The sequence below is a fragment of the Phyllobates terribilis genome, unplaced genomic scaffold (genome assembly GCF_046119375.1).
Source record: "Phyllobates terribilis strain yellow unplaced genomic scaffold, ASM4611937v1 Scaffold_4__5_contigs__length_816908805, whole genome shotgun sequence".
Taxonomy (NCBI): Eukaryota; Metazoa; Chordata; class Amphibia; order Anura; family Dendrobatidae; genus Phyllobates; species Phyllobates terribilis.
The window spans coordinates 215644258-215670680 of record NW_027362764.1 but is presented as its reverse complement, the minus strand read 5'-3'; the positions used below and the strand labels follow the sequence as shown (position 1 = coordinate 215670680).

The window sequence follows — 26423 nt, the reverse complement described above, 5'->3', positions numbered from 1 at the left end:
CGGACCCGGAGTCCGAGGCTGTGGGGACTAACTCCTATCCAGCAGCAGAAACCGACCGGCAGGGGATTGCAGGTCCTCTGGCCCAGAAAGCCGAAGGCACGGTCACACGCGTGGGACCAGCACCGCCGTCGTGGAGCGGAAGCTACTAGAAGGCCCCGAGTCACCGGCCATACGGGTGAGCACCACACGGTACACTCAGGGACGTGGGCTACTTATACCCGCCTCTAGCAAGGTAGCCGGAAGAGTATCGTTAGTTTGGGAGGCCTACAACTCCGCCTGGCCAGGGGAGATCCCATCTGCTCAAGGACTGACCAGGCCCCAATCGCTAGCCAGTACTCCGGGAGGGTCTATCTTTGTCACCAGTAAAGACCCTGAACTACACCGTACCGTCTCCGAGTGGTTCCTGCTACCCCCATCATCCACGTCGGCTGCCCTGAGGCCATACCCCTCCCGTTGGGGGTTATACTATCACGCTGCACAATCCTACCACCGGCCTCAGCGGTCTGCCCTGCAGCAGCAGCTCCTTAGCTGTACTCAACGGGTGGCGTAGTCGTCCAACATCTACCGCTAATACAGCGCCACTTAGTCTGACTCCCTGGGCACGGACCGGATCACCGCCACGAGACTACAACCCTCAAGAGATCCGGCTCCGGGTAAGCTCCCGCGTGCGCAACGCAGCGCGACACAGGCCCAGGGGCGCGTCAACTTATGGCGTAGTCGGCAGGATTTCGTGCCCGCAACCACCGGGTACTGCGTGCCTGAAAAAGACTGTTCAAACTTACCAGTGGTGAAGATTTCCGCCATCCGTGGAGGTTTCCCGCCATCCGGCGCCATCTTCTACCTTCTTCCCGCCATCCGCGAAGTTTTCCCGCCATCCGGCGCCATCTTCTGCCTTCTTCCCGCCATCCGTGGAGTTTTCCCGCCGTTGGACGCCATCTTGAGGACGCCGCGCGGGAAGAAGAGGGGCGTGGACTCCGAAAGCGCGCGAGAACTGAAGCCCCGCCTCACGTCCGGACGTTGCGTAAGGTCCTGGAAGGAGCCCAGCAGACGCCAACGTCACAGGAGCGCGACGGAAGGTCCTCAACCCTGACGATCCACTGCGGAGCCGCGGCCTACGGAAGAGGATCATCGCAAGGTAGGCCACGGTCCACTAGGGGGGAGGAAGATGTCGGATACGGAGGAGAGCTTCACTGCCTCCACCCCCGCCAGCGCCACCGCTGCTGCAGTCATGCCTTTCACCATGCCCTATATCCCGGGAGCGGCCTGGCTACCCCAGTACTCAGGGGAGTCACATACCCTGCATGACTTTAGAGAAAAGCTGGATAGCCTCTTCCAGGTGTATCCCCTCACAGAAGAGCAAAAAGTGAGCATCCTGGTGGCCCAATTAACCGGGGCAGCCCAAAGGGAGGTAAAGTCCTGGCCACCTGAGGGGAGGACTGTCGCAGGGATACTAACCCGGCTGAGGGACACCTTTGATACCCGCACCTCAGCCGAGATCAAGCTTAGATTCTACGGGTGCAAACAGCGGGCACATGAGAGTATAAGGGACTATGCCCTGAACCTACAAGAGGCCCTGAGAGCCATTAAGCAGACCGACCCTGACGGCGTGGGAGACGAGGACAGGCTGTTGACTGAACAATTTATAGAGGGTTTATATTGCAATGCCCACCGAACCCAGTTGCGGGCAATGGCCTTACAGGACCCTCATCTGGGATTTGCACAGTTCAAGGACAGAGCCATCCGGGTGCTCCGAGAACCGGCACCAGGTGGCGTTGTGACCCACAGACGCCCCACTACCACTTACCACCAGGAGGCGGCGCCCTTGTCGGCAGGGCCTGTGGGAGCTGATGCGCAGGCTTTGAACAATGACCCGGCTCCAGACCTGCACCATCAGGTCCAAGAGCTAGCTAAAAGCGTTGCCGCGCTAACCCGAACTGTGCAGTCTTTACAGGTTTCCACTCCAGGGAAGATCCAGCTGGCATCCGGACCGGAGGACATCCCGTGGCGTCGACCAAGGAGGACCCCACCGGCCAGAGGAAGACCCAGCGACCGATACAACGAGGACGGACAACCCATCTGCCGCCGCTGCAATCAACCCGGACATATGGCAAGGTACTGTCCTTTAAACTGGCACAACCTGGGGTAGAGGGCCAAACCCCAGGAAAAAGATCATCAGGCCCATCGAACTGGCGCGACAGATATGTGGGAGGACGTCCAGTCTTGCCTGTGGTACTGGATGGCATCCCTATGAGTGCCCTACTGGACACCGGGTCACAGGTTACCACTATCCCGTACGTGCTCTTCAAGCAGTACTGGAATGACTCGGATATCACCCGCTACCCTGACGACGATTTGAGTATCATCGCCAGCAATGGTCAGCCCGTGCCACAGATTGGATTTAAAGAGGTGACCATTAAAATCGGTAGAGTTGAACTGGCGGCACAGGGACTGATCATTGTAGACATTGACAAGCACGAGAGTCACCCAAAGATAACTCTAGGAACTAATGTAATTGAAAATTGTCTTGCAGAGGTGATTTTCCTTTTACAGCAGGTTGCCAAGAACGCCAGCTCCGGCCAGCAGCGAGTGCTCCAGAAAGAGATCCGAGCACTGATGCGACGGCAACAGATAGAACTCTCCGGTGGTGAGATTGGTAGCGTAAGAATGTGTGACCCTTTTCCTATTGCCATGCCCCCAAAAAGTGAAATGATGATTTGGTGCCGGGCAGCTATTGGTCTGAGAGGTAGAGATTATCAGGCAATGGTAGAACCAGTTTACTCAGACAGTAGGCCCACCATTTTGACAGCACAGGGGGTGGTCAATGTACGCCATGGGAGGGTGCCCGTTCGCATAATAAATATTGGGAAGAGGGAAGTGTACCTGCCCCGGTATGCCACGCTAGCCAAATTGTATACCATCAATCAAGATTCCATACAGTCCGTAGAACCCTTGCCTCCATCTTCCCCGGAGGAAGGTAACGGCTCTCAGAAAACAATGGAGGACTGGTGTCAGCAACTACATTTGGGTACTGACTCCACTCCCTCACACCAGAAACAGGGAGTCTATCGGGTGGTTCAAGAGTACGAGAGAGTGTTTAGTAAACACCCGTTAGACTTCGGGCGAGTCAAGGGGGTAGAACACCACATCCCCATGGGAGACCATCCTCCCATAAAAGAGAGGTATCAACCCGTACCCCCTGCACACTACCAACACGCCAAGGGGATGCTTAGAGACATGAAGGAGGCTGGGGTGATCAGGGATAGCTGTAGCCCCTGGACAGCTCCACTAGTCTTAGTCAAAAAGAAAGACAACACCATGAGGATGTGTGTAGATTACCGGAAAATCAACCGTATCACACACAAGGATGCGTACCCCTTACCAAGGATAGAGGAGTCTTTGGCTGCTTTAAGATCTGCTAACTTCTTCTCTACCTTGGATCTCACTAGTGGGTACTGGCAGGTTCCTGTAGCAGAGGCGGACCGGGAGAAGACCACATTCACCACCCCGATGGGACTTAGCGAGTTTACCTGCATGCCGTTCGGACTCTGCAACGCACCAGGAACCTTCCAACGATTAATGGAGTGCTGTCTGGGCCACAGAAACTTCGAGACGGTCCTGCTGTACCTGGACGATGTCATCGTATATTCCAAGACGTATGAGGACCACCTGAAACACCTGGCGGAAGTGTTCGAAGCTCTGGCAAGCTACGGCCTAAAGGTGAAACCCTCCAAGTGTCACCTCCTGAAACCAAAGGTGCAGTACCTGGGACACGTGGTGAGCGCTGATGGAGTGGCTCCCGACCCTGATAAGATCACCGCAATTAAGGAATGGCCAAGTCCCTCCAGTGTAAAGGAAGTGCGGCAGTTCCTCGGGTTGGTAGGCTATTACCGCAGATTCATCCCCGGTTTCACCAAAAAGGCAGCTCCTATGCAGGACCTCCTGATAGGCCAGTCCCGGAAGGCCAAGAACCAGAAGCCACCCTTCAGATGGGAGAAGTTAGAAGAAGAGTCCTTCCGCCAGCTGAAGATGGCCCTCACGGGGGATGAAATCCTGGCGTACCCTGATTACAGCCAGCCCTTTATCCTCTACACAGACGCAAGTAACATCGGGCTAGGAGCCGTGCTGTCCCAGATCCAGCAGGGGAAAGAACGAGTAATCGCTTACGCCAGCCGAAAACTGCGACCCACCGAGAGAAACCCTGAGAATTACAGCTCATTTAAGCTAGAGTTCCTGGCAGTGGTGTGGGCAGTCACCGAACGCTTTAAGCACTACCTCGCTTCCTCCCGGTTCACCGTGTACACGGATAACAACCCGTTGACACACCTGGACACAGCAAGACTCGGTGCCCTAGAGCAGAGATGGATGGCCCGTCTGTCCAACTACGAGTTCACAATCAAATACCGGGCAGGACGCTCCAATACCAACGCGGACGCCCTGTCCAGGATGCCAAACCTACCGGACGTAGGAGAAGATCCAGAGGGACTGGAAGAAGTCGAACTCCCCGCGTTCCACCGTCATGGGACTATCCAGTATTCCCACCGGGTAAGGAGTAAGCAAGCTGCTACGTTTAATCCCTTGCCTCACTACAACTGGGCGGAAACGCAAGACAGTGACCCTGCCGTCCGACTGGTGAAGGAGATGCTGACTCGGCCAGATGCTCGCCTTGACCCAGACGCTCCGGAGGAAGCCAAGCAACTGTGGGCTGAGAAGAGTCGACTGTTCCTTTATAAGGGGAAGTTGTGCCGCCGAATGGTTAACTCCCGGACGCATGAACTAATCTGGCAAGTAGTGGTGCCACGAAGAGACGCAGCCGTGGTGATGGAGGCATACCACGACGGGGCTGGACACTTCGGATGGAAGAAGCTGGAGTTCCTGCTGCGCGGGCGGTTCCACTGGGTAGGCATGAGGGGAACCATCGAGAGGTGGTGCAGAGACTGTGGCCCGTGCAACCTAAGAAGGAAGGACCGTGCCAGCCAGAAGACTCCCCTGCAGTCCATCGTCACCCGGCAGCCGTTGGAACTGGTAGCCTTGGATCATGTAAAACTGACCCCAAGCAGAAGTGGCTACGTCTACGCACTAACCATCGTGGATCACTACTCCCGGTTCTTGGTTGTCGTCCCCGTCAAGGACTTAACCGCTCGAACAGCAGCTAGAGCCTTCCAGCAGCATTTCTGCCGTCCACACGGGTACCCGGACCAAGTGTTGACAGACCAGGGACCTGCCTTTGAAGCGGAGGTCTTCCAAGAATTCTGCACTCTGTATGGCTGCCGGAAGATAAGGACGACACCCTATCATCCGCAAACTAATGGACTTTGTGAGAAAATGAACCAGGTGGTGATAGATCTTCTGAAAACATTGCCCCTGGAAGAACGCAGTCTGTGGCCTGAGAGGCTGCCCGACCTAGTGGACCTATACAACCACATCCTGGTAGGTTCCACCAACTGTACCCCGGCTTACCTGATGAGGGCAAGACCTGGTAAGCTACCTGTTGACCTGGAGATGGGAGTCCTGACACCCGAGGACACTTCACCAGAAGCAGACTGGGACACAGAGAGGCAGCAGCAGTACCGGAAAGTACAGGAGAGCGTGGAGCGAAGTCTCTGTCAAGCTAGGGAAAGACAAGAGAAAACTTACAACCAGTATGCTCCCGCTGTTCCCCTGGTACCCGGAGAGCAGGTCTTGAAGAGGAAAAGGCGGCTCCACAAGTTGGACGACCAGTGGGAGAAGGACCCGTACATCGTACTGCCCTCAAGCCACGACAACCCAAAGGTCTGTACCATCAGTAAAGACGGAGGGGAAACCACAACCATTGTATCCCGGGATCACCTGAAGAAGTGTCCCGAACAGCTACGGAACCCTGAAGAGGAACAAGAAGACCCTCGACCCGTAGAGGAAAGGGAAGATATGGTTAGTACTGTGCTCGGAGACTTCCCTCGGTCTTGGACTCAAGTCAATGGCGCAGTTGTGGTACCCGTACTCACCTTCCTCCAACCAGCATCCCAAGCACCTGTGGAGCAACAGGTAGAGCTGGAAGAACAGCCGGTCCAGGAGGCAGAAGACCCCACACCAGCAGACCAGGAGGATCAACCCTCTGCTTATAGTGAACCTGCCATGCCTCTAGTGAGCCAAAGGGCCCGTGGACAGCTGCCCAGTTTACCCTTGACAGTTCCTACACCCTGTAGTTCGGGGCTAGACAGTCAGCTCCGTAGGTCCACTAGGGCCACTAGAGGCCAGTTACCCGCACGTTGGAGGATTTGAAGTGTATAAGTTGTTTTATTTATGGTTACCTGTTTTTCTTGTTGCTTGTGTATAATTATGTGTTTCTAGTTATTTTTAGGAGTCCTTGGTGGATTTACCGGGAATCCTTGTACAATTGGTTGGAGCGTAACCTAGGAATGGACTAAAGACTGTTAAGGACTCGGGGCAGGACAGACCCCTACCTGGTTACGTCTCCCTGTTTTGGTGAAATGGACACCTTGCTTTTCTTCAAAAACTGCACCCGGTTGCGGACACGCCGTGACCATCCTTATGTGTTTTTCTTATTGTATTATTATTGTTTATACCTTGTTATGTTTTTCTAAAAATATGTTTAGTCCCAGAGTACTAAATTTCACTAGGGGGGAATGTGGCACCCCAGGGGTCTGGTTTCCACAGTAACAGCAATGTTATGTCTGAGAGCAGGTGGGAGGTCTCTTGGTCAGGGATCCTATGCATGCCACACCTCCTGCCCAGTCCTGGGAGGGGAAGAACTTCCCCTATATAAACCTAGGGCTGAGGCAGGGTTAGAGAGTAGAGAAGAAGTAGAGACAGAGAAGCAGATATAGGAAAAGAACATCAGGAGCTCTGTGGGAGCAGTGCTACAAGGAGTCAGGGGCTGGCAGCTGCAGAGCTCGCCCTGACTGAGAAGTTATCACCGGACCCGGAGTCCGAGGCTGTGGGGACTAACTCCTATCCAGCAGCAGAAACCGACCGGCAGGGGATTGCAGGTCCTCTGGCCCAGAAAGCCGAAGGCACGGTCACACGCGTGGGACCAGCACCGCCGTCGTGGAGCGGAAGCTACTAGAAGGCCCCGAGTCACCGGCCATACGGGTGAGCACCACACGGTACACTCAGGGATGTGGGCTACTTATACCCGCCTCTAGCAAGGTAGCCGGAAGAGTATCGTTAGTTTGGGAGGCCTACAACTCCGCCTGGCCAGGGGAGATCCCATCTGCTCAAGGACTGACCAGGCCCTAATCGCTAGCCAGTACTCCGGGAGGGTCTATCTTTGTCACCAGTAAAGACCCTGAACTACACCGTACCGTCTCCGAGTGGTTCCTGCTACCCCCATCATCCACGTCGGCTGCCCTGAGGCCATACCCCTCCCGTTGGGGGTTATACTATCACGCTGCACAATCCTACCACCGGCCTCAGCGGTCTGCCCTGCAGCAGCAGCTCCTTAGCTGTACTCAACGGGTGGCGTAGTCGTCCAACATCTACCGCTAATACAGCGCCACTTAGTCTGACTCCCTGGGCACGGACTGGATCACCGCCACGAGACTACAACCCTCAAGAGATCCGGCTCCAGGTAAGCTCCCGCGTGCGCAACGCAGCGCGACACAGGCCCAGGGGCGCGTCAGAAGTATGGTACCTTTTGAAGCAGTCTTTCATGCAGAGGCCAGGTTTGTCGGGGTAGGTGTCATATTGGTAAATGGTGTCCTTGCATATTCCCCTTCGGTAACACACTCGGCACTTCTTTTGTAACTTACCTTTTTTTCCGCTGGGAGGGATCTGCCCCGGGAAATACTGGCCCGGTACAATTCGAGGTCCTTCAGTTCCAGAAGTAGTGGGGCCCGCTCCGCCACCACTGCCAAATATCAGGGCCTTGATAACTGTCTCCTGAAAGTGAAGATACAATGCAGCAGTCTGGCCTGCACATTTTGATAGAAGGATAGCGTTGTGCATTGCCATCTGAACAATGTGCACGGCCAGCTTCTTATACCATACCTTGGCCTTTCTCAAAGCACTGTATGGCTGGAGGACTTGATCGGAGAGATCAACTCCCCCCATGTACTTGTTGTACCCAACTACACAGTCTGGTTTGGCGACCTGTGTAGTGGAACCTCTTACAGTGCTAAGGGTGCTGCCATCACCATGTATGGTGGTCAAGAGAAGGACATCCCTCTTGTCCTTGTACTTGACCACCATCAGGTGGTCACTACATTGGGCTCTGCTCTCACCCCTTCTGAGCAGCTGCCCAATTAGCGTCTTTGTGAGGCCTTTATGATTTTTGCGGACAGTACCGCAAGCTGCAGTATGTCGCGCAGAGAGGGACTTGAAGAGCGGGATACTTGTATAAAAGTTATCCACGTACAGGTGATAACCTTTATCCAGCAGTGGGTGCACCAAGTCCCACACAATTTTCCCACTCACTCCCAGAACAGGGGGGCATTCAGGGGGTTCAATCCGGGAGTCCTTCCCTTCATAAACTCTAAATTTGTGAGTGTACCCTGAGGTACTCTCACAAAGTTTATACAGCTTGATCCCATACCTGGACCTTTTACTGGGCAGGTACTGCCACGCAGATGTCCCTTTGGGGCACGTACACTTCACCAAACTTGTTGTTGAAGTGCTCGATGACCGGCTGAACTTTGAAAAGATGATCAAAGTTCGGGTCATCGCGTGCAGGACACCTTGCATTATCTTGGTAATGCAAGAACTTGTGGATGGCCTCAAAACGTGTCCGGGTCATGACCATTCGGAACACTGGAGTGTTATACAAAACGTCAACACTCCAGTATTGCCGAACCTCTGTTTTTTTCAGGATCCCCATATGAAGGACCAGGCCCCAAAACTTCATCATTTCTTCTGCGTCTACAGGAGACCAGTTAGAAAATGATGAAGAGGGGTTTTGTTCCAAAAATTGATGAGCATACAAATTAGTTTGGCCCACCATGAGGTTTATAAAATCCTCAGAGAAAAAGACTTTGAAATAGTCTATTTCTGTGAGGCCGGTGGTGTCAAACTTGATTCCTGATTCCGCCACGAAATCAGGAATCAGTGGCTCAAAATTTTCGGGGGGCAAGGTCCATACGGGATCAGTAGTGGGGGGCGCCAGAACATCTTCTCTCCTGCGACGACTGCGGGGCAATCCAGCAGCACCTGAGGAGGAAGAAGAGGAAGAAGAGGAGGAAGAGGAGGACGATGAGGCATCGGAAAAGTAAAGAAATGTGGGATCCTCGCCCTCGCTGTCAGTCTCAGTGCCGGAGGCAACAATATCGTATGCCTCCTCCTCTGAATAGCGAGTTTGGGATGAGCTGGACATTTTTTTTTCTCGTGTATGTGGTGCATGTGTGTCAGTACTTTATTTAGAGTGTGTGTGTGTCAGTGTGCTTGGTGTCAACTTTTTTTTCTGAAAAAAAAAGAGAAAAAAAGGAACTACCATAGGTGGTGCAAACAGCGAGCACGAGTGCGTATCAGTGAACTATGTCACCAATCAACTCTCGGCAGCTGCTGGGTGTGTGCGCGGATGTGGTGGGGAGAATTGACAGGGACAAGAAAAAGTCCTGAAAAACAGCGAGCAGGGACGTTGATCAGTGACGTAGACACTGCTCAGCGCTCGGCCGCTGCAGGACGCACGAAAAAAAAGAAAAAAAACTGGGGGGGAGGAGGATTGGGGGTAAGAGGAGGGGGGAGAGGAGGAGGGGGGAGGGGTGGTTGAGGGGAGAACAGAGATGGACTTTCCAAAGTCTTCTCTGTTCTTCTTTCAGCAGGATCAGCAGCAGGTTCTGGAAGAGGCTCTGGAGCAGGATAAGCAGCAGCAGGATAAGGAGCAGGAGACCCAGGACCCTGGAGACAGCAGCAGGACGCTGGAGCAGGAGATCCAGGACCCTGGAGACCGCAGCAGGACGCCGGAGCAGGAGATCCAGGACCCTGGAGACCGCAGCAGGATGCCGGAGCAGCAGCAGCAACTGGAGCAGGTAGGAGAAAGGTCTTGTAGTGTAACAGAAGATTCTGTGGCACTACAAGGCCCAGCACAGCGCAGATCAGACGTGACCGCTCTGTAGAAATCCTCACCAAGTGTGAGGATCTGCAGGGCGGTCACAGGGGGGTGACAGGGTGGTGACAGGCAGGTCACAGGCCGGTCACCACCCGGTCACCTCCCGGTCAGGTACTCTGATTGGTGCGATCGATGATGACATCGATCGCACCAATCAGAGATGGCTGTGGCCTGGGCATGCACCACAGGTGGTCACAGGGAGGTGACAGGAAGGTCACAAGCCGGTCACCGCCCTGTGACTGCCCTGTCACCTGTGTTCAGGTACTCTGATTGAAGCGATCAATGTCATCATCGATCGCTCCAATCAGAGCTGGCTGGGGGCCGGCTGGGGGATATATGACATCACAGGGGGTCATGGGGAGGTGACAGGCAGGTCACAAGCCGGTCACCGCCCCGTGACCGCCCAGTTTCTGCGCGGTCCCGCTGTGATTGGTGCGATCGATTTGATCGGCGATCACACCAATCCTAGCAGTTTGGGGAGAGGGCTGAGATAACTCGGCAACAGCCTAGGATAGGTGCTCTTAGGAGCACCGATCCTAGGCTGCACATCACTGTTTCCGGCAATCTGATTGCTGGAAACAGTGAGAAATGCTGTGATTGGCTGTTCAGAATTGAACAGCCAATCACAGCGATCGTGGGTGTGAAGGGGCGGCAACACCCCCTGAGATGCCGGCGCCATCTACCCTAAGGTAAGATGGCACCGGAATTTTAATGCTATCACCGCGACTTCGGTCGGGGTGCCGCATTAAAGATAGGGCGTATAAATACGTATCTGGTCCATAAAGCCCAGGACACAGATACGTATTAATACGCCCTATGTCGTAAAGGGGTTAAAATAAGACACAGACCTTAAAAAAAAATAATAGTACTCATTACAGTCTGTAAGACTACATGTATGGGAGTACACTTATCTTCTCCAAGCCTATTTTTAGTTGTTTTCCACTCTCTGGAAACTCATAATTAGCAACTTTTTGACAACAGTTTAGCAGTTGGAAAACCATACACTATTTATGCCCATGGCCCCTGTTTTGGCTTTGTCCACCTCTATTGCGTGAGAATCATAATAGATAATAATTATAAATGTAGCATGCACCACCATTAACTTAGTGGTGTGATATGGGAATAGCTCAGGAAGCTTACGCTATTTGCTTTGTAAGCTTAATATGCGCTACGCTAGTAGTGTAGTGTGCCAAACCAACATTGAGCGCATTAAGTCAATGGATGTAGTGTGACAAATATTTGTTCTGTGCTTGTTACAGCTGATTACTCTGTACACATTTATTATGCAGTGTATGAGTTGCAGTGTTTTCTAAATGCGCTGCATAATGAGGCAGATTTACTATTCACAATGCACAAGAATTTTGTGTAGGGGGCACGGCTAGGTTGGAAAGAGGAGCGGTTTAAGATGCACCACATTGTGCCAAATATGTGAAAAAAACATGGTCCAAAGTAAACTAATAAATAGGCAGTATATAGGCAGACAAAAATGTCTGATGATGGGCCAGACACATCACCCACCATGAGCCACCATGATAAATTTGGAAGATCAAGTCTAATTATGGGCTGTAATAAATCTGCCCCATTGTATCGTTACATCCATGTTTCACATTTTTTAAGAAATCAGTTCTTACCATCTTTCACAGTTCTTGCAAGTGCTGGAGCCGCAAATGAGTAACTAATGATTTCACTGCACAGACGCTTCTTCAACTTAAGTTCAATGTTAGGGAGTTGTAGAAAAGATTCCACATTGGTGATGTGCTTTCGTGGTGGATGTGAAGCTATGACTCTCAGATCCTTCTTGTCAGCATTCTGAAAGCCAACAGCAAAGATTTCAACTCCTGATCGTCTGAGCTTTGATGCTGGTTTTCTGATTTCATCAGCTGATCGGCCATTAGTCATAACCACCACAATTTTCTGTACACCAAGGTGTGTCCTGCCACCATTTTCCTGTAAGAATAGTTCTTTCCGAAGAAAGTTCAGGGCTTCTCCAGTGTGTGCTGTTCCTCCTCTATATGGCAACTTTGTTATATAATCCAAAATTTCATACTTCTCATTAAAAGTGTTTAATTTGAACTCCAAACTAGGTTTGTCACTGTACAGAACCAGACCAACGCGTACATTATTTGTGCCAATTTCCAATGCATTGATGACTTTATGTAGAAACACCCGTGTCAGCTGAAAGTTTACATCACCAATGCTGCTGGATTCATCAATCAGGAAAACGATATCAGCAACGACTGCACTCGAACAAACTAGTAAGGAAAAGGAAGATTATTAAAAGAAAGGAAACAGATCCAAACATTTACTAGAGATGAATATTTAGCGAATAATAGAAATTAGATGTCTTATTATTAAATGGGGTTGTCCAGTAGCACAAATATATGTTCTATTTCGTATGAATTATTATAAGATTGCACTTACTAATATACTTTATTGGTCCAATGTGCCCAAGTGTTCAAATTTCCACATCCCTCTCCTGGTCACAGCTGCTCTACTTCTGCAATGGTCCTGACAGAGGAGTGGAGCGCTCCATTTCTGTGTTGGCGCATGTCCAATGACATGCTTGATTGGGTCTGGCTGTCTGGCTCAGTTCAATAGCTAAACCAGCCCCTTTTTGTATCTGCATCAGGCACAACAAAAAAGGGAGTTTAGGTCATGAACTGAACCAAGGATCTACTCGCCTTCAAGCATGATGCTGATGCATGGAAGGGGAGAATGCTCACTGCCTGGAAATGTAAATTCTTATGCCACCCAACTGGCACTAAGATCAGGGCATGGGTTCACACCTGAATAGTATATTGGAGAGTGCAACAGAACATATTTTTCCACAGGACAACCCCTTTAATTTGCTTAAATGTATCAATAGCAGGAGAATCCACTCTACTGACTGGGAATCACCTCTACTTACTAGTTCTGCTTGGAATAAAACACTAAATTAGTGGAAGATTTGTCAAAAAATGTCTAAAAGAAAAATTAGCTTTATTGCCCATAGCAATCAATTACAGAACAGCTTTATTTTTTCCCGAGCAGTTTAAGAAATTAAAGCTGTGCTGAGATTGGTTCCTGTGGGCATCAAACACAATTTACTTTTAGAGAATTTGTATAAATGATCCAGAATTCAAGTGTTCCCATTAAATAATGCTGTAAAAGAGCTTGGCCCACTGACTTTCATAGTCCCATATTGGATCTCTCTACTGCTATGTCAGCCCTCTTAATTTTTAGGGCAAAAGCAAAGAGGGTTGCATGATGGATTCTGTAAGGAGTATGTAAGGTGTAGGATGATGGGCTCACATCTTCTTTCATTTTGACCCATAGGTCAGTTTTGATAAGACATCATAAAGTTTCCATTTTCCTAGGGGGGTATAGTCTACTAATTAATGTTATAAGCTCTCCAATTGTCAAATGACATCTTTGTGTTTTCAATAACAAGCATTTTCAATAGCCTAAATATGGTCCCCTTTCTGGGGCCGATTAGAAAGAAAAGAGTGTCCTGATGGGTCCATGTTGTATATTCTTACGTAGAAGAAATACCTGTTCTTGGAGCTAGCCATTTTATTGTGCTCCTACTACCTGAGTTGCACATCTCTTGGGTGGAGGGGTTTAAGTGGTCGATGGGATCTAAGGAATTGGAATTCCACTGATCTGCTTACAATTAAGCATTGGCTTTTTACTGTATTCATACTATGCATACTCAGTGTGCTTACTCAGACAGAAGCTGTGCACTCCTGCCACCTGAGCTGTATACCTCTTGGGAATGTGATGCTGAGTCACGATAAACAAACAAGCCATGGGGAAGAGTAGTCAAGAGGTCTGATACCAAGAGGGCTTATCATAAACAGAGAGGTGAGACAAAGGCGTAGTCAGGTCACAGTCTGGGTTCAGAATTCCAAGAAGGTAGCCGATCAAGACAAAAGGGGCTAGGCAAAAGAGTAGTCAAGGGCAAATCCAAGGTTGGACAACAAAGATCAGAATACAGGAACTCAGAGCACAAAGAAATCGCACACCACTTGAGCTAAGCGACAACTGACACTAATTGGAGGCAGAAAGCCAGCTAAATAGCCAGGTAATTACTCCAAACAGGAGATAAAAGGAGGAAACCCTGCACATCCTGTCAATGATTGGACAGCTGGACTGAAATTTAACATCACTAACAGATTAGCATGTCCCAGCCTCCGATTAGATGGCTGAGCTGTCGATCACCATACTGACAGCTCAGCACGCTTCAGCTCTAGATTGGATGGCTGAACTGTCACTCATGACGTCCAGACACACCGATAGACGGAATTGTGACTGGGAAGTTTTTGAGCAATTAGTGAAGGTCTCAGGACTCAGACCCCCATTGATCTGCTTGCAATTAAAAGGACACGAAAAAATAATATGCAAATTGCCTCTTCAGAGAAAAAGAGGACTTGTACTCTATAGCAACACCTATTGGAAGCAGCAATCCTACGAAAAAATAAAAAAAGTGTCAAAGGTGTCATTATTCTTTAAAGAAAAATTATTAAAACTTACCTGCTGGCACCACTGTCTTCTCAGCAAACTGCAGCATTTCTTGTTTTAAAATAATATTGACTACATCTTGTTGGACGTTCCTTAACCCCTGCAAATTTTTTAATTTAAAAACAAATGGATCAGTTGCAATCTGCACTAATTCTTCCATGTCTGAACTGGAAATGCCAATTGAGATAGTGGTGACACCACTTCTCTTCAGTTCCTCAGCGTATGTGTTCACAATATCTTCAGATTTTGCTGACGTAATGATCACTGCAAATTGAGGAGTGCCTTGATTAATTCGGCTCCCGGCTTCTTCCACAAAAAAAGTAGTGTGCAAGTAATCCAAGGCTTTTCCAGTGTTCAGTGGACCACCTCTAAAAGCAATGCTTTTTACATGATCTAATGCTTGTTGTTTCATGTCATAAGTGTTCAACAGGAACTCAGTCTGTGCTGCCCCACTAAACTGGGCAAGGCCAACATGGTATTTATTAATGCCAATATCAAGTTGTCCAATTATCCTTGAAATAAAGAGCTTAATTTGCTGGAATACACCACTTCCAATGCTGGAAGAAGAATCCACAAGGAACACAACATCTGCAAAGCGCTTTGAAAAAGCTAAAGAAAGTATAAGAAACAAGACTATGTTATAATGGTAAACTTAAATACTTTTCACAATTATGTGCAATTGTATGAGGCGGCACTGTCAGCCTAAAAGTCTTATTTTGTGTTCACATGTAGCATAAATGCTGCATTTTTTCTGCTGTTTCTTTTTTTGTTTGCATGTTTTCTGCAGGATCCCATGTCAAAAAATGCACTAAAACACAGTGGACATGAGATTTAATTAAATTATTTACCCTTTGCTTGGACAGTTAAATGTAGCAGATTTTCTGCACAAAAAAAAGCAGTAGAAAAAATGCTGTATTTTGAGGGAACATTGCCTAAAGGCGCCCTTAAAGAAGTTGTCCACTACTTTAGCATTGATGGCCTATTCTTAGGGTGGGTCATCAATGTCTGATCAGTTGGGGTCCGAACCGGCACCCCCTACAATTTGTCTGTTACCGGAGTTGGTGACGGTGGCCGCCAACCAGAAATACTTGCAGAGCTGGCCATCTTCTGACAGAAGCCGCTGCAGGGTACTGCACATCCGCCTCCTATTCAAATCAATAGGAGGTGGAGGTGCAGAATCCTGCCGTGGCCACTATCAGAAGACGGCAAGCTGCGTAAGTGAGTATTACAGGCCGGTGGCCGCAGCGGATCGGTGGGGGGTGCTGGGAGTCGGCTCTCGACTGATCAGACATTGATGACCTATGTTAACCTATCCTAAGGACAGGTCATCAATGCTAAAGTAGTGGACAACCTCTGTAAGTCAGCCAAATCTGCAATATGTGCAGAACCAGTTGACAATATAATGTGCACAGTATATCTCCACAGTATGACATGCAATAAAACTTGCAACATTTATTATCTTACACTATACAAGTAAGTCTACATACATATTATACAGGGTGGGCCATTTATATGTGTAGCATCGGCGTCTCTGCCCCCTGCCAGGCAGAGACGCCGTCCCCCTTACCACCGCGGTCCTGCTCCGGCGTCTTCCGGCCTCCCTGCAGCTGCTAATGGTGCACGCAGCTTCCCTGGCTCTGTGCTTAGGACACGTGCGAATGCACGCTCCCTCCCTCTTAAAGGGGCCGCACGCGCCATCCTAAAAAGTCCCCGGCCAATGACCGGAGGACTTTCCCTATAAAAGGCACCTTCTCCAATATGGAGGTGCCCGTGCAAGGTTGTTGCTCTGTGATTCTTACTTTGCTTCAGCCCTCAGGTCCTCTGTAAGTCAGTCCTATCCGCCAGTCTGATCTTCATTCCAGTTCGCCAGTCTGACTACTTTCCAGCCCGACAGTCTGTCTACAGTCCAGTCCGCCAGTCTGTCTATGGGCTCTGCCCGCCTGCTTACCTGGAAGCTCCTGCCTGTTACCTGCCGTGCCCGCCAGCCCGCTTACCTGGAAGCACCTGCCTGTTACCTGCGTGCCCGCCAGCCCGCTTACCAGGAAGCACCTGCCTGCTACCTGCCGAGTCTGCCCGCCTGCTTACCTGGGAGCACCTGCCTGTTACCTGCCGTGCCCGCTAGCCTGCTTACCTGGAAGCACCTGCCTGTTACCTGCCGTGCCCACCAGCCTGCTTACCTGGAAGCACCTGCCAGTTACCCATTGTGCTCGCCAATCTGCCTACCCGGAGCACCAGTCTGGCTATCAGCCGAATCAGCCTGCTTGTCTACCCGGACCACCCGTCAGCCTGCATGCCGTGCTCATCCGCTGTACCGGTCAGTTTCTGCCCTCTGACCCGTGAGAGTCACCTGCTCTCATACAAGGTTGGTCCCAGAGTAGCACCTGGTCCCTCTACTCGGTTCCTCCCTGGTTCACGGAGTCGACTGAGCTGACGTACAACCTTGGTCGGGCCGAGTAGATACTTAGTCATGCCCCTCTGGTCCCTCCTTGCACCACAGCACAGAGATTCCACCACCTGGATCCGTAACAATATGGAGACACCTAAATTAAATGGGAATGGTTGGTGATATCAACTTCCTGTTGTGGCACATTAGTATATGGGAGGGGGAAAACTTTTCCAGATGGGCGGTGACCATGGTGGCCATTTTGAAGTCGGACATTTTGGATCCAACTTTATTTATTTCAATGGGAAGAGGGTCATGTGACACAAACTTATTGTGTCACATGAATAAATGTGTTCAAAGTGCTGCCCATTGTGTTGGATTGTCAATGCAACCATCTTCTCCCACTCTTGACACACTGATAGCAACACCGCAGAAGAAATGCTAGCCCAGGCTTCCAGTATCCATTGTTTCAGATGCTGCACATCTCGTATCTTGATGGTATGGTGTGGTATATGGGTACAAAGATAATGGGCCATTCTTCATCAATGGAAACCTCAATGCCACTGGATATCTGAAATTGTTACATGATGATGTGTTGCCATCTTTATGCACTGAAGATGGTACGTTTTTCCAACAAATGGTGCACCACCACATTATGGGTGTCAGGTCCGAGCATTCCTACCTGAACAGTTTCCTGGAAAGTGGATTGGTCATAGTGCCCCAGTTGAATGGCCACCAAGGTCTCCCGATCTGACCCCCTTTTATCTTTGGGGTCATCTGAAGGCAATTGTCTATGCTGTGAAGATATGAGATGTGCAGCATCTGAAACAATGGATACTGGAAGCCTGTGCTAGAATTTCTTCTGCGGTGTTGCTATCAGTGTGTCAAGAGTGGGTGAAGAGGGTTGCATTGACAATCCAACACAATGGGCAGCACTTTGAACACATTTTATAAGTGGTTATAAACTTGTAAATAACTCACGAAAGAATAAAGATATGTTAAAACCAAGCACACCATTGTTTTTCTTATGAAATTCTCAATAAGTTTGATGTGTCACATGACCCTCTTCCCATTGAAAAAAATAAAGTTGGATCCAAAATGGCCAACTTCAAAATGGCCGCCATTGTCACCACCCATCTGGAAAAGTTTTCCCCCTCCCATATACTAATGTGTCACAAATAGGAAGTTGATATCACCAACCATTCCCATTTAATTTAGGTGTATCCATATATATGGCCCACCCTGTAGATTCATCATCACAAAAGAATGGAATGGAGCAAAGACTTGTCATAAGGAAACTGTGTTTCTTAGGGTTACCTATTTATGTGGCCATGTGTAAGTAACCTAAGAACCTCAGATGCAGTGCTTTAGAATTATCATATGCAGCACAGGCTAGTCTTCTTTTTTTTTACTGCAGATATCATTACTATAAAATTACTGCAGTAAAAAAAAAGAGCTAGGAAAATTAATAGCAACAGTGATTTTGCCACAGATATAACAACTATCTAATATTTTCAGTTTCTTATATCTTCAAACTTCAAAGTTTTTTGGTTCAGGACCCATAAAAAACCCAAACAAACTTCTACTAGGCAAGCCACAAATAACAGCCTTATGTATCCATTGTGTGGTTTGTACAAGATAATCTTTATCGGGCCTCGGTCAACCTAAACTGCCTCATAGTAGAACTGTATTTGTTGCCCATTCACAGGAATGCTGGACTGTCTTGCAAGTCAATTTCTGGACCTTGTTGTTCCAGCAAAAAAGCAGTATAAATTGTTTGGTGCAGAGGTTGCACAACAGGATCTATAAGTGTTGACAGCCACGTGTATGTGATTATCTATAGGCATCTAGGAGAAGATAATGAAAAGCTGTGGAAATCGATGTAAAGATTATCCCAGCAGGTGAACGATAGCAGAACAACCCGTTACCATGTACTGAAATTGCATCTTCTGAAGACATATTGAGTGTCATCTTTCCAAGAGTTAAAGGGATAAACAGAAGTTTCTCGAATTGCAGTTGGCCCAATTATCCCATAGAGACCACACAATGGACACAGGGTTTTGTTTTTCTGTATATTGTTACATACAATTTTATATCTTTGGATGAAAAGTCTCACTAGCCACCACTCCAAACATCATGCTTTCTAGTGGAACCCAAATACATACTTAATAGTAACCATCTTGTCCCAATATACAGAAAAAGCAAAAAGAGATGATGTCTATTTTTTTCTAAACTATAGATACTGAAACAACACACATATATCAGACTGTATATATATTTATACCTTTTATGTTTGTGATAATACTGGAGCAAATATTATTAAGAAGACTCTTTGTCACGTCTTCAGTAGAATCAAAGTTATCTAAAGAAAGGAAGAACTTTCTGCTTGGCTTGTTCGCCACATCCTTCAGTTCCACAATGTCTTTGATTGTAGGTCCAGTGACATACACTGAAATTCCCCTGGTTTTTAAGTGTCTAGCTGACTCTTTCATTTCATCAGAAGTTTGGCCATAGGTGACCAAAACAAGTATTTGAGCTATATTATCTGCTGCTCTGCTGCCCGCTGACTCAGTAAAGTAGGTGTTGTTGACATCTTGTAGGGCCCGTCCTGTGTAAGTATTGCCACCACTATAGGACAAGCTTTGGATCTTCTCTAAAACTTCACTCTTCAGAGAAAATTCATTCAGCAAGAAAACTCTGTTTGTCTCGTCACTGTACTGAGATAGGCCAATGCGGACTTTGTTGATGCCAACATCAAGACTTGAAACCAAGCCATAGATGAAATTTTTTACATTTTCGAAACCTCCTTCACTGATTTGACTGGAGCTCTCTACAAGGAACACAATGTCGGCCTGGTTTGCATTTCTGCAACCTGAAAAGGAATTGACATGTCAGCAATTCATTGATTCACTAATTAAACATTGTATACGTAACATATTATGGAAATAGCTCAGAATGAGTATGTAAAATAGGAAAAAGATATATCTTTGTACCGTGTTAGCCAGTAGATAGAAAAATATCAAGATTTGAGAGCCCTCAGTGGTTGATATCTTTTAATGGCTAACTGAAAAGATGGTAACAAATTTCAAGCTTTCGAGACTACTCAGGCCTCTTGATCAGGCATAGAATAATACAAAATCTGAAGAATCACATGTTTATACTCATGAGGGCACAAGAATAATAACACAATAGGTCAGACAAGTGACGTAAAGCAGAACTATGAGTATGGGAGAGGGGAGAAAGAGGTGTGGCCATAAATATTGGAGAAGTTCATAGATCAGGAGCATGAAAGTTTTATTGTCCTGTGATTGAAGTCTGGTCCATGGTTGTGATGACCCCACAGGTCTGAGGAGTACATTCCTTAGTAGAATGGATGTAGAATGGATGGATTCATGTCATTCTTGTGCCCTGCTGTGTATAATAATATGACTCTTCAGATTTCATGTTATACTATGCCTGATGGAGAGGCCTGAGTAGTCTCGAAAGCTTGCAGTTTGTTACTATCTTTTCAGTTAGCCATTAAAAGGTATCAACCACTGAGGATTCTCAAATCTAAATATTTTTCCATACACAAGAAAAACAGACCAATTATTTTGATCAGACTTTGATCAGAGTTTGATCAGAGTTTGGACTGAGTGTCATCCATTTTTCTCGTACATGGAGAAATTTAAAAAAAAAGTTCCACCTTCTCCTTTCTGACAGTTTGTGAAAATCAGACTGCATTAAAATGTCATCCAAGTACAGTCCGATTTTTTGCACGGACCCATTGACTTGCATGGCAGTGCAATATGACCCTTGGATCAAAATCGGACATGTCTCCTCGATTTTCCTTGGACCTCTCAGTCCACAAAAATCATGGACATGTGAATGACCCCTTAATAGACAACTACCTTTACTTACTAAAGATGATTATAAAGTTGAACTGTGAATAAAAACATTTGGCCAGTTAAAAATACAGCTGCTTATATACAGATACATTTCTGACCAGAGATGAGCGGATTAGGCAAAATTTTAATTCACATATTCATGCGGATTTTTCTGAGAAATTCAATTTGCACAGAAGTTGTTCTCCGCCACTTTAATTTCCCTTATTATGCTCTGTGGTCTCTTCAGATCCCAGAGCATAATAAACGTAAGATGTAAAAAATAAAAAGTGTCCGCCCCTTTGCTGAACCTGCGCGGAAGTGAATCACAAAAAAAAACAAAAAAAACATTTTGACAAATGCAAATTTTTTAAAAACTCAAGAAGAATGCACTTCCACTAAAATACATTTGCTCATCCTTATGCTCGACCATCATTTGTAAATTTAACAATGTGCAAACAATCGTCATAGTCGAAAGCAGACAATTGAGATTTGTCAGCTGAAGATTCAAGTGTATAGCATACTTATCAACATAATGTGGCTGATAATTTACAACTTTGCATCTACTTGCTTGATTGCTAGATTATATGTACCATGGTCTAATATATAATATGGACATCTTTTCCTAACACTTTAAGGGTTCACTCACACTAGCGTGTAGCATCTGATGATTCTCTTATGCGAGAGAATGGATGTTATATTCAAATGACCCTTGGCTCAAACTCTGTTGCCAGCGTTGCTCACACTGGAACTCTGTTGCGAGCGTTGCTCACATTGGGTATTGGAGTGTTGCTTATTCCACTCTTTTTGATGTTTCCCCTATACCCTGTGAATACCATTTTGGAGTTTATATTGTATATAAGCGGGATTGGGCTTTCTGCAGCGTTTTCTAGAGGGAGGTTACTATGTATTGTCTTGTGGGCTTTATTTGTTCATCTTTATTGTATTTATTGTACTTATGGTTTAGTATAATGAGTATGGTATAGTAGATGAGTTAATAAAGAATAATTAAATTTATTAATACTGTGTTATTAGGGTGATTTGTAGGTTGTGACTTGGGTTATGGTTTTTGGCTTTAAATATGTAGTCAGACTGTACATACAGAGACTTTCTTGTCTAGAAGCAATACTTTTAGGAAAAAATAACTCCTTGCACTGTGGGCCATGTGTTTAAAGAAGCACTCCTCCCATAAAAGTTTTAGCCTCTAAATATATTAAAATCATCATATTATATAGCACTGTGTACTTAAAATTGCTCATTTTACCCTTCTACCCTGCTAATTCTTTTATTTTCCATTAGGTCTATGACATAACATGATTAAAAACTGACTAGCTGAATCATTCTAAGCTCTATATAGATACAGGAGGTCAATTTTCCCTGTATGAGTCATAACTCCCTGCAAAATCCCTGGCAGTGGGGAGAAGGGAGCAGATGGGCCAAGAATTGAAGAGGAGAATGATTTTTACAGGGAAAAGAAACTTCCTGTTTCTACATAGAACAGAGAAAAGAAAAGTAGTAGCTGGGTAGAAAGGCAAAATGAGCAATTGTAAGTACACAGTGCTATATGATATGATGATTGCAATATATTAAGAGGATGAAAACTTTGATGGGAGGAGTGCTTCTTTAAGTTTAAAGTGTTTTCCCCTTGTCAGAATATTTTTGTCCCTGGGCACAGTTTTTGTGAAAATAACAAACTGCACTTTTACTCAGCAACTCCGGATCTACAGCTGAGTCTCTGACACTGCTCCCAGTGTCTGGCATTGTCTTCATTGTGACTGCGTCCACCACAACGTTTTTTTCTTATTTTTTGCCTTGCAATTGGTATTGGCTGTAGATGCTAACATCATGTTGGCAGCATGGCAGCCAATCAGTGAGCTCAGTGGATCTGAGCATGTCGTTCTGTGTACATGTGCAGAGCTGCCGAGCCAACCGATTGGCTGTCACGCTGTCAACATTTACCTCTTATTGAAATCCTCTCCATTTTCAAGAATGGAGGGATTTTTTATTGTATAGCTTGTTACTTAGGTTACCAACAACTCTTCAGTCTCACAGTGGTCCGTTACATAGGTAATGAGCACTAGTAGCTCCTACTAGTAGACTCCTACTACAAGCACAGAAAATCTGTCCCTGGCTTCATCAGAGTTACTGCACCTGTCTAAGGAGGAAAGAAGTTCTGTGAAAGTACATGATTGCAATCGCTAAAGACAGTGCAATTGCTATGGGCAGTATAGAGGAGTCAATGGGATTGTGATTAGCGACTGTGAAAGTGGACTCTTCTAGAAAAGGAACACCTCATCAAACTAGTCAAAGATTATTTTTATGTGAGGGCAATAGTTATTTTTGTGGAAATAACAAGGTAGTACATCGAGGGCAAGATTATTTTCTGAATTATGGCTTTAAATCATAAAGGGGTCAGTTTGGGAGGCCATGTATATTTTTTTTTAGCATGAAACCAAGTAAGTTTATACTAATCCTATAGTGCATTGAAATTTTGATCTTTCTCCATTCGAGTTTGGTGGATGTGACCGTTTTTTGCTTTATCATGAATTCAGCATCTTGCTAATCTTAACCAGATGCTACATTTTTAGCAATTTCCTTCCAGATGCTTATAATCAAGACTTATAGACAATTCAAACGAAATCATGGCTAAAGCTACGTTTAGAATTTCAACCCAGAGGCTACAGATTAGGAGTGAAGGAGATGAGAAATAAAAAGAATGTACCTTGAGCAACTTGACCAATCTGTCTGGTGGCCTCTTCTACTGTGGTGCATAGTACCTGAAGCATATTTTGGGAAATACCCTGTAAAGCAGTAAAGTCAGCCACATTATAAACATGTCTCTCATCTGGGTCACTGGCTATTTCATTGAGCTCAGTTAGGAGGGCTTCCTTTATACCAATGGCATATAATGTGATACCCGAATTTTTAACTTCAGTGGCCGGTTCCTTGATGTTGTCTTGGGATTGCCCATCAGTTATTACAACTGCAATTTGTGGGATTCCATATCTTGCTCTTCCACCAGCGCTTTCTGTGAAGTGATTTTCTAGCATGAACTGAAGACTTGCTCCAGTATTTGTACCTCCACCTTTATACTTCAGATTTTGTACATATTGTAGTACATCTTCCTTTTTGTCGTAAGAGTTAAGGTAGAATTCTGTACGTGGCTCGTCACTGTACTGAATTAGCCCAATGCGGATGTTGTCTTGACTAACATCGAAACCATTTATCAGAGTGTATAAGAAGTCCTGCATGCTTTTGAAGTTTTCAGTACCAATGCTCCAGGATCCATCAACCAATAAAACGATGTCTGCCACATTAGCCTCTTTGCACACTGAAAAGAAAAACACATGAAATATCTAGAAATGGCAAATATTGCAAATGGCCCCTAGAATAGATATATAACAGTAATTTGGTAAATGTGGTTAACATTATAGTCTCCCTTTATAGGCAAATCTGTCAGTAAGATCAACCCCCAAATCGCATATACGGGCATACAGGCCTTTGAAAGCAAAATCCATAGAAACACTTTATATGTTCTATCTCTTGCTGCTTTCTCAGCATTGTAGTACATATGCGAATAGGGCATTAAGTGCTCTGGGCGTGACAGAGCACTTCCCCAGCCTCTGCCTCCTGACTTTATTTCCTCATTTAGCATCAACTTCTTTAGTTTGGTTGAGAAACAACCTAGAGAGGCAGAGGTGCAAGAAGTGCCCTGTCACGCCCAGAGAACTGAACACCTAATTTGCACATGAATTAAGACTCTGATTTCTTTGGAATGCATACTTGATAAAGACCCACACTGGGTCAAAATGTTGTTGTTTATGGGATAGCAGAATAAACCCTACTTTTGCAACTGAACACCCTGGAATGGACACTGTCTTTATATGTGACTACCTCCAAGTGGGTTCCTTGGGGACTTGGACATGTGTCCCTCACAGCGAGTGCTGCCAGTCGTTTTCTTTTTGGATCCCCATGACTGTTTTGTCAGTTCTCCTGTGAACACCATCTTCTGGCTGGTGTTCATAGAGACCATGATTTTTGCTATATACAGTAGTACTGTGGTGTTGCTGTGTGTTGCACAATCGATCAGATGATGATCACAGGTTCAAGTCCCTTAAGGGGACTAATAGATGCAGTGAAAACGAAAAAAAATAACAAAAAAATAAAAGTTCAAATCACCCCCCTTTTGCCCCATTAAAAATAAATAATAAAAAAATACACGTGGTATCGTTACGTGCTTAAAAGTCCAGTTTATTTAAATATAAAATATAGTGAAAAAAAATTCTAAACGTCAGAATTACGGTTTTTCACCACTGCAATAAAATGCAATAAAAGGCGATCAAAATAGTGCACCAATCCCAAAATGGTATCAATAAAAACATCAGCTCAGTGTGCAAATAATAACCCCTCATACAGCTCCATAGACTAAAAATTTAAAACGTTACGGGTCTTGGAACATGGCAACACAAGCAATTTTTTTTTAATTTTTTTTACAAATTTCCAAATTTTTTTCATCACTTAAAAAAAAAAAATCTATGTGTAATTGGACTGACCAGGAGAATTGTACTGTCAAGTCAGTTTTATCGTATAGTGTACATGGTAAATAAAAAACCCAATATAATGTGTCAAATTGGGTACTTTGTTATGTCAGCCCACCAGTGTTTCTAATACAAAGATTGAAATGAGTGTGGTGCCTTAACTGGGATCTAATAAAAAGAAGCAGCTTAATTATTAAGGTTGCAGGACTCCTATCACATAAGTTTGCTCGTGCATGATATATAAATCATAAATTATCATTATCTACAGTAAAGTAGATTTGATTACAAAGAATGATATAAGTACAATTATGAAGATTTTCCAGTGACGTTTTTTATGTAGTGCAATAATTTACCAGTGTTCTTCTCTTACACCTGTGATCATGAAGAACAAAAGTGATGGAAAGTGACATGTTTTGGAAAATGCTTCAGGCCATTAAAAACCTTTGAACTTTATATATATAAAAAAGTCTATATATAGTAATGAAAACAAAGTTTATACAGAACGATAGAGATGCCCTGACTTTGTTCTCATTCTGAAATTAAAGCAAATATACAACTTCCCTTAGATTTTCTTGCTTTCATTAAATGCTGTGCATGTTATTTTCTTAACCTAAAAGCCATCTGGAAGTATTCATTAGTGGAAATGTAAATATATCATGTCAGGATCTGTGCAAGTATCAAGGCAAGTCTCCATTAATTGACAACTTTACATCTCACAACTTGGTTAAGTAGTATTTATGCCTTACACTAATTGTAAGGCTGGGACTATAAATATGCTTTGTGTGACTGTGTTTTCCCTTATAACAGACTGATAAATGCATTCAATAATAATCATGATGCCTAATTTCGTGAAGAAGAAATAGAAAGACTGCTAAATTGTCAATATGAACTCTTTTCATAGATCTAAAAAAAATATGACTATGTTGTCTAGGAGGCTGAGAAACTAAGGTCGATATCAGACAGGATGATCATTGAGGTCCTCTTCCACACCTAGTGGTTACCTACAAATTCCCCAGCAAAGACAGTGAATTAATACATTAGTAATAAAAGTAAATCCTGCAAAAACTAAATTATTTTTTACAGACCTTAATTATTCAAAT

At 45.8% G+C, this 26423-nt stretch overlaps 1 protein-coding gene across 1 annotated transcript in view; it reads right to left on the bottom strand.

Moving 5' to 3' along the window:
* LOC141265246 (collagen alpha-4(VI) chain-like) overlaps positions 1–26423 on the bottom strand; it is a 429350-nt gene that overhangs the window by 237381 nt on the left and 165546 nt on the right. Inside the window, exons 4-7 of the mRNA XM_073678073.1 lie at positions 23508–24116; positions 19207–19794; positions 14552–15148; positions 11671–12291 (exon numbers count right to left, since the gene is read on the bottom strand). Of these exons, the coding sequence (XP_073534174.1) occupies positions 11671–12291; positions 14552–15148; positions 19207–19794; positions 23508–24116 (2415 nt within the window). The remainder of the gene's footprint in view (positions 1–11670; positions 12292–14551; positions 15149–19206; positions 19795–23507; positions 24117–26423) is intronic.